Genomic DNA, 9,576 nt, shown 5'->3' on the forward strand with positions numbered 1-9,576 from the left:
AAGCAGTAGAAAAAATATTTGTGAGTATTCAAATTATGTAGAATGATACAATATAAAATGATATTTAATATAGGACTGGCAATTCATACCCTACCCTACCCGCACCTCATATATAACATGACATATTTTATAAAAATTAGGTATACAGTGAAGGAAGTGAGAGTTGAACCCTCAACCTCCTTTACGTAATGACTTATAATAAGTATGCAATCACTAAACTAGTTAGTTAATTTAGAAATTTAAAGCATTATTTTTTTATTTTTTTATGTTATTAATATGTATAAAATTCAAAATGATTGAATTTTATATTTACTTTGAAAAAATTTGATATTTCTGCGGGTATGGTAGGGTTTAGAACTTTAGGGTGTGGATAGGGTTAGGGTTGAGAGATTGTCAACCTACGGGTAGGGTAGGGTAGAGTTTTAATGAAATTTTTAACCCGCGGGTAGGGTTATTGTAGACTCCAAACCCTACCCTACCCTACCCATTGCCAGCCCTAGTATTTATAGGTGATAAAAGAATCGAAATAATAAAGACGTAATATCCTATAATAAATATTCAGATATGTTGAATAATGCTAATTGATCTAATTGATTCTAATTATACTTTAACAATTATATTCAATTAATTGATATACATAATATTAAATTGTGTGGTACTTAAATATCTAATCAAATCAATTAGTTGATATAATAAATCTATCGTGGTGAATTATATTTAATGAGTTAAAAGAAATAAATCAGGAAACACTCTAAAAACATGCCACATCAACTTTTTCATTAATAACAAAAACTCGATTTTTATATAATTGAATAAATTGAGAATTAAATTCTTAGTTAAATGCAAACAAAACTCATATTCATTGGAAAGATTTTTTTTTTTGTCAAACGAATTGGACAACTCCTAATTATAGTATATCTATGTTTCACGCACCCACACAACACACTCATATACACTACTATAGATGATATGAGTTCTTAACCAACACGCAGCTTTAACCGAAATTTGAACCCGGTGCACCTTCTAGCAAGCAAACATAGTTACCACTAAACCAAGCCTTGCAGAGCATTGGTAAGGTTACTAACCTTACTAAATCAAACTATATGATCTATTTATCAGGTAATGCTATAATGTTAAAGAAAAAAATTTTCAGCAGGTGCTGAAATTAGGTGGCGTAGTGGAGCAATTTACGCATGTGTCTATTGTTTTCAAGGTTCCCGACAAGTCTTGCGGTGTGTCAGAGGATTGATGGAAGAGGCCAATTAATTAAATGTCATTTGATTTTGTTAATGGTGATGACTAAGTTGTTGAACTTTTTTTGAGAATCCAAAAAATATTTGGTATGTAATCTCTTGCAGGTCCGAGAATGATTGGGTATTGTGATAAAAATATTGTACAGCTCGATAAAATGAATAATAATAAAAATATTCACACTGTTTATATATAATTTATTGGTACCAAAAAAATCAAATCCCAAATGAATTGAGCTCTTGTCTTCTATTTTTTTGTTGTACTTATTTTTTCTGTGTACAAACTTTTTTTATTATTTGTTTACCTCTATTAAAATTTGTAATTGTGATAGTTGTATATTATGTTTATCATTGTAATTTTTTAAAATATAAAGTATTCATCCTATTAAAAAGGACAAAATAAATAAAAAACTAACTATAATTAACAATAGAGTCATATCAAAATAACATTTATAATCTAAAATAGTACTAAATAAAACAATACTAAATAAATTATGAGTAATTTAATTTCATAAAGTATATTTTCATATATTGTTCATACCTAAAACAAACAATAACTAACATACACGAGGTAGTCTAATGAGTTGTAACTCAAATAGCATAGTATTCTCATGTTCATCTAAAAAGTCGTACTTTTGAGTGTCCCTATCTTTACTAAAAAAACATATATGAAATAGCGATATTTGTGAACCTAGCTATATATAGGTGTCTTTTTATATCATTTGTCAAAATGGTATATTTAAGAAAGATTAAAAAAATCTATACATAATTTACACACTTATTTTAATTAAAATAAACATTTTAGAAAATTAATTAAAAGGTCTAGCTATTTTCACATTTAAAATAAAAAAATAATTTCGCATATTTTTTAAAATCTAAAGGCTACATCTAACATGCAATTAACCCTAAATATTGTATAAATAATGAAGATGTATTATTATTATTATTTGTAAGGTGGTAGACTCTTACATTTTGAGATAGCTGTGGCCTTTGGATGACTTCTTATCAAACCCAATAATAAAAATAAGCATAAGAACGTATATGCCACCATCACTAACACAGCACCTCCTACACTTTATTTGGAACTTGATTTTTATTTCTATCCTGACCCAATATTATGATCCAGGTTTAAATAAATAAAAAAAGTTCAATTCAAAAGTTGGCCTTTACTATTTACCGACCTTCTCTAAAGAAGTCGGATTTGACACAGACTCCTTCTCAAAGAAGTCGGATTCGATGGATAGCTGGCAGATAACACTTATTCAAATAAGTAACTGCCCTTAAAATCTCTCAACTCATTTTCAGGAGCCATATCTCAACTTCCCTAAGATAAAGGGATGGTTATCCACCTTAAAAGGTGGCACTACTTCAACGGTGGTTATTGATTCACCACTATAAATACACTGACACCCATCAGGTATTCTTAAGTTCCAATATTCTCTAAACCTGCTTAGATCCTTGCTCACTTAGGCATCAGAGCAGGTACCATCCCCCATTCACTCATACATACACAAGTCGGATGGAGGCACCAGAGCAGATACCATCCCCCATTCACTCATACATACACAAGTCGGATGGAAGCACCCAGACGCGAATTCAGTCAGAGAGTCCCCTCCTCCAAACGATTGGGCCAACCTAACTAGTTCATCCCATTTATTTTCGGTTACCCATCATAACAATTTCTTTTTTGGTACCAAGAAATTATTTATAATTACTGTGCTATTATTATCATTATTCATTTTATCGGGCCGTACAATATTTTTTATCACAACACCCAATCTTTTTTAGACTCGCAATATATTATATACCAAATATTCATTGGACTTCCAAAAAAAAGTCCAACAACCTAATCATCATCATTAATAAAATCAAATAACATTTAATTAACTTTCCTCTTTCATCAATTTCTGAACACACTGCAGAATTTATCGAAACTTTGGAGGCAATAAATACACGCATAAACTTCTCTACATCATCACCTAATTTCAGCACCTGCTCAAAATTTTCTCCTTCAGCACCATAGTATTACCCCTATTTATCATTTCTTTCTTCAGATGTAGAACTACAATATTGTCTGCTATCATATATCTATTACTACATCACACTTAATAGAAAAATCCCGAAGAACTTATGGATAATTGGTGTATCAAAAAAAGAACTACATTGGGCTTCATAAGCAGAGCCCAAACAATTTTTAAGCCCAAAGCACTCACTCCAAAAAACAAACACTTACTCACTTTCTTCTCCGGTGAACCTCGCCACCAATCCCCACCTCGTTCTTCTTCTCCTCTCAGTACGTTCCAGTTATTTCTCGTTCAACTTTGCTTTTGGTTGTTCGTGTTCATTTTTTTTATTCGATTGATAATGTAATTCTTTTGCTTTTTGGTGCATGAAATTTGTGAGATGTGACAAAATTTCAAGCACCGTTGAAATCTAGCTGTCATTGCTGTTACCGATTGTTCTTGAATCGAAATTGAGATGCCAGATGGGCAGAGCCCCAAACAGCTAAGGCCATTCTGAAATTTGAATGATTTGAAGGTACTATTACTTTTTCATGTTTTGTTTGGTTGCCAATTCATTGGATGGAGTATTATTACATGTTTAACTTCGCAACTTATTGTCATCCAGATCACATATTCAGGTGATTAGGGGACCAATTTGATTTAGTGGAAATTTGGATGAATTGTCCAAAGGCCAATGCCTGTGCTATTTGACCATTATCGTGTGCCAACTAAATCCATTCATCTTCTTCACCAGTTTTTGCTGTCATTGGCCAAGTCTTCAAACCCCACAACGCTCGCAGAGTGCAAACAAATTCATGCAAAGCTTGTAGTCACCCAATGCATCTCGCAAACGCATTTGGCAAATAACCTTTTGAGCCTTTATTCAAAATGTGGCCAATTCAGCTATACCCACCACCTGTTCGACCAAATGCCCGACAAGAATGTTGTTACCTGGACAACCTTAATTTCTGCAAATCTTAGAAATGGGTATCTCCCAAAAGCCTTTGACATGTTCAATCACATGCGTGAGGTTGGTGAGAGTCCCAATGAGTACACGTTATCTGCACTACTCCGCGCTTGTGCTGATCCTGGTTTGAGGGATGTTGGTTTGCAGCTTCATGGTTTGTTGGTTCGGTGTGGCCTTGAGAGGGACAAGTTTGCTGGGAGCTCTCTTATGTTTATGTACTTTAGCAGTGACAGCGATCTTGAAAGTGCTTGTTGTGTCTTTCATGAATTGTTGGAGAGGGACATTGTCGCTTGGAATGTCATGGTTTCTGGATTTGCTCAAGTTGGTAAATTTGGTGTGGTGAAGAGGTTGTTTAGTGAAATGAGGGAGGTTCATTTCTTGAGACCTGATCACAGTACTTTTATTGGCTTGTTCAAGTGTTGTTCGTTGTTGGACCAAGTTAGGGGAGTTCATGGGCTGGTGTTTAAGTTTGGTGCCGAAGTTGATATGGTGGTTGGCAGTACTCTGGTTGACTTGTATGCTGAATTTAGCGACATAAATTCTTGCAGGAAAATCTTTGACTACATGGAGGAAAAGGATAGTTTTCTTTGTAATTCGATTATTACAGCCTATACCAAGAACAATAGAGGCGAGGAAGCTGTGAATATCTTCAAGGATTTATGTAGACAGAGGATGAAGCTTGAGCAGCATGTGTTATCAAGTACTTTAAAAGCCTGTTTTGAATTAGAGGACTTGAACACTGGAGTTCAAGTGCATGGCCAAATGATAAAATATGGGCATCAAAACAATTGCTTTATAGCAAGTGTGTTGTTGTCTCTATATTGCAGTTTTGGTGAACGAGCAGATGCAGAAAAGTTGTTTAGAAGGATTGATGATAAAGATATTGTAGCATGGAACTCTATGATCTTGACTTATGCTCAGCTGGAGATGGGATCTGATCTCTCCATGCAACTATTTCAAGAACTTCGAAGAACTACATCTTTGCAAATTCAAGGTGCCACTCTAGTTGCTGTTCTGAAGTCTTGCAAGAATAAACCGGATTTAACTGCTGGTCAACAAATCCATTCACTTATAGTGAAATCAAGTATAAGTCATCTTACTTTGGTTGGCAATGCATTAGTCCACATGTACTCTGAGTGTAAACAAGTGGATTGTTCCTACAAAGCTTTTCTTGACATTGTTCATAAAGATGATAGTTCTTGGAGTTCTATAATTGGAACTTATAAACAAAATGAGAGGGAATTTGAAGCATTAGAGCTATGCAAAGAGATGTTAGCCGATGGAATCACTTTCACCAGTTATAGCCTTCCTTTATGCATCTCAGCTTGTTCGCAGCTTTCAGCAATAGATGTGGGAAAACATTTCCATGCTTTTGCCATCAAGTCTGGTTACAACCAAGATGTCTATGTTGCAAGTTCCATTATAGATATGTATGCTAAATACGGAAACATGGAGGACTCAAAGAAAGTTTTCGTTGAACAACAACAGGCGAATGAAGTAATTTATAACGCCATGATATGCGGATATGCACATCATGGAAAAGCATTGGAAGCCATAAAAGTTTTCAGTATGTTGGAAAAGAATGGCTTGATGCCTAACCGTGTAACTTTCTTAGCTCTGTTATCAGCTTGTAGTCATGGCGGTTATGTTGAAGATATTTCGAATTTCTTTACATTGATGCTTCATAGATACAAGATTAAGCCAGAATCCGAGCATTACTCGTGCCTAATTGATGCCTATGGTAGGGCAGGGAGGCTAGAGGAAGCTTACGAAATAGTGAAAAGGGATGGAAGTGAAGCATCATGGAGAACACTACTGAGTGCATGTAGTAATCATAATAACACAAAGATTGGAGAAAAATCTGCTCTGAAGATGATAGAATTAAATCCCAGCCATCATGCTTCGTATGTTCTACTTTCAAATATTTATAGTGCAGAGGGAAAATGGGAAGAAGCCCTTAAATGGAGGGAGAAAATGGCTAAGAGTCGTGTGAGGAAAGATCCAGGAAATAGTTGGTTAGTCTGAGGATCATTTACATCCTACCCACATATTTTTAATTGTATAGAAAATGCATTTTATATTATGATAATAGCTTATAGCTAATGTAAATTTATAACAAAAAGATTTTTCTTTTTTTATAAAAAAGGGGAATCACATTATAATACATAAATAGTATTTTAGAAAAAGGAAAATGTTTCTATGACAAAATTAATTAAAGGAAAAATTGAACTTGTTTTCTCATATTTTCATCAATAAATATAACAGATACAAAAGTTTATCACTTCCAATGATATAAGTAATAAGCTATTATGTTTTTGTACCTAATTTTATTAACCAAATATTTGAAGTGAAATAACACAAAAAATAAGAAATGAAGTATATGTTGAGTGGGCATTACCACAAGTGGCAAGTTAGTTATAGTAGTTAGCTGACTAGTATATAAGCAAAACTCATACTAGATGGAGAGTGAGGTTCACCCCTCTAGATGATTGTATTCTTCTTCTCCCTTCTCTAATATTCACTCTCCCTCATCTTCCTTCTCATTTCTCAGAATCCTGTCTTCTCTCTTTTCTCAACAATTTGAGTTTCTTTAACTTCAAGGCCCCGGTTTCAACATGGTCCGGTGAGCTTTGTGGTGAAGATCACCATACTCCTCGCAATTCAAGAACCCTTCTAGCCGAAGTTCTTGAAGATTCTTGCAATCATCTGAGGTACAAGATCAATGTACATTTTCAAAGTTTAAAGTGCAAAGTGCATATAAATAATGTTAATTCGTTCATGTGAATTAATTACACCCTTTATAAGTTTTGTAAACACAAGTTTTAGATTAAAATTGCTATGTAATACATGAGTTATAGTGCTGCTAGTGCTAGGTAATTATTATTCAGTTAATAGAAACACATCCAAATTTAATGTCTCACTTTTTTTCACTTGTTTAAAATCACAAAAATTTGAATTTATTAAGTGTTCATCTCACTTGCCAGTTTCAAAATCAAAATAAAAAATAGAATCTCTAAATAACATTCTCTAATAACACTCAAAATTTTCTCTACATTCAATTTACACTAAAAAAAACTACACTCTTTCTTGTTTCTTCTTTTTTTGGATGTACTACACTCTCCCACTCTTTTCCCTCACTCATTGCTCATTCTCTTTTCCAAATTTTGTTGATGACTTTTGAATGTGCATGAATGATTTTCTAATTTCGTTTATCATTTTTGTATGTGCTTTGTTTTATTTATTTATTTATTTATTTATTTATTTTACTTTTCAGATGATTCTTTGTTTTTGTTTGATTGAAATATTACTATTTTTTGCATGTGCTTTGGTTATTAACTAATTCTTATTCGCTGATCACTTAACACTTATTAACTAATTGGTGAAAACTCAGGTGCAGTCAACTTCACATGAAGTTGATATCTGAGAGATAAAAATTTAGTTAAATAAGTCAAATCATCTAACGACTCTTAAGTATCAATTTCATGTAAAATTGACTGCACCTGAGTTTTCACCTAACTATTAACCTTTCTCTTTGTCATATTCGATATTTATTTGTTCTCTAGCACTTGGGGGTTAAGCTAAGGTTACCGAATCTATGTCTTGTTCATGTTGTCAAAACAGTGTTGATTCCTTGTATAGTACAAGTATTAGTCGTGTATGTAATTCTACTAAGTTAGGTGCTATACATTAATTGTCACCCAAGTCAAAAGCAAAGTTGCAAGTCGAGCCATAACATAATAATGGATACAACAATAATCCAATGTTTTTGAATTGATGTATGGACCAATCACATAAATACAAGAAATCATGTTATATAATTATCATCAAGTCTTCCCATCTTGTCGGGCTTCCCAGAAGCCGGTTTTAAAATTTCAAAGGCAAAGGCCATATTCAACCACTTGCGCATTCAAACTTTTTGTCATAAAATCTAAAAAATACGTACCTTTCTATATATATAATATAACTACTCACCTAGCTAGCCTCCAAATCTGAAAATAATTGCTTAGCATTTTATTTCCAAGTGGGAAGTTGTTGTCATCAAAAGAAAATATAAAATAGGAGCAACATGGATCAAATTGTGGTTCCTCAATCCTCATATATATTTTGCTGATGTCACAAGTGTAAGTTGTCACAATTAAGTCCATAATTCAGTGTATACAGATTTTTCTTATTTATATTTTCTATTTAGTATATCGAGATAGGATTTCTTCTTTTGTAAACCTAAATGATGGTCTTTGAAGATTTTGATATGGATAAATAAGTCTTTTGAAAAAAAAAAAGGAATTGACAAGTTATATTATACTTCTTAAACTTTATTTACATATATCCAACACATTAATTAATAATAAAATAAAATAATAAATTAATCTCCATTTTTTTTGGTAAATGAAAAATTGGTTCCTTTATTTTTAAAAAATTGAGAAAGAAATTAAATTATTTAAAATTTGAAAACACAAAGAAATAATTTGACATTTTATTTTATTACATATTAACGTGTGTAATATTTTAGATGTTTAAGGAGTAATTAATCAGTTTTCTTTTTCAATAATTTACTTTCGTGATTTAAAATTCTTTAAAAAATATAGCCAAGCTACTCTCTTTGAAGAGAATAGGTTGATTTTCTTATGATGAAATCATCGATCTTTCATACTTTTTTCGGTGTCTTTTTTTCTTTTCCTTTTATCAATGTTTAGATGCTTTCTCACCTCATCGATTAACTCATTAATTCACCACTTACTTATTCTCATGGAGAAATCGTATGTTTTTCGTCACCTTCTAATAGTTTACCATCTTTTCGTACTTTGTTAATTTTCAACAGTTTTCTGACAATTTGCCATCTTTTCGGCAGTTTTTCAGCAATTGGTCACTCTTGCGACAGTTCCGTCTGCATTCTCTTCCGACAGTTCTGTCTACGTTCTCTTCCGTCAATTTCGTCTACGTTTCCTTCAAGCAGTTTTGTTTGCGCTTACTTCCGGCAGTTCCATCTACACTTTTTTGTGGCAGTTCGGTCTATATTTTCTTGTGGCAGTTCTGTCTGCGTTTCTTTGTGACAATTTTATCTGTGTGTTGAGTCTGCAGCGAAATTTTGACTTCTAATAGATAGAAAGTAATATGAAATTAAACATTACTCATAATAATACACTCGCTATATAATTATTAAAGAGAAAAAAGAAAGAAAATAAATAATTGCTATGGATGCGATTTCCTTTTATTTTAATTGAATTGAATACATTTTGATTTCACTCATTTATATAGTTTTCTAACTTCTATAAATAACAAGAGAGCATACTATAAAATAGTTTTCTATAAAAGCTCTTTAACTATCCACCATTTTCTCTCTTCCATCCTTTGTCTG

The 9,576-nt window shown here is 32.6% G+C and overlaps 1 protein-coding gene across 2 annotated transcripts; it reads left to right on the plus strand.

Annotated features, from left to right (window-relative positions):
* The first annotated feature begins 3,475 nt into the window (after window positions 1-3,475).
* LOC130963242 (pentatricopeptide repeat-containing protein At4g39530-like) lies at window positions 3,476-6,286 on the plus strand. 2 transcript variants are annotated; one of them, XM_057889376.1, is made up of 2 exons: window positions 3,476-3,788; window positions 3,879-6,286. In XM_057889376.1, exon 2 carries the CDS (start codon window positions 3,948-3,950, stop codon window positions 6,243-6,245), a length of 2,298 nt encoding a protein of 765 aa, XP_057745359.1. In that variant the 5' UTR covers window positions 3,476-3,788; window positions 3,879-3,947; the 3' UTR covers window positions 6,246-6,286. The 2 variants fall into 2 exon arrangements, with proteins under 2 accessions (XP_057745359.1, XP_057745364.1); XM_057889381.1 differs by having other exon boundaries at window positions 4,008-6,286.
* The last annotated feature ends 3,290 nt before the right edge of the window (window positions 6,287-9,576 follow it).

The sequence above is a fragment of the Arachis stenosperma genome, chromosome 1 (assembly GCF_014773155.1).
Source record: "Arachis stenosperma cultivar V10309 chromosome 1, arast.V10309.gnm1.PFL2, whole genome shotgun sequence".
Taxonomy (NCBI): Eukaryota; Viridiplantae; Streptophyta; class Magnoliopsida; order Fabales; family Fabaceae; genus Arachis; species Arachis stenosperma.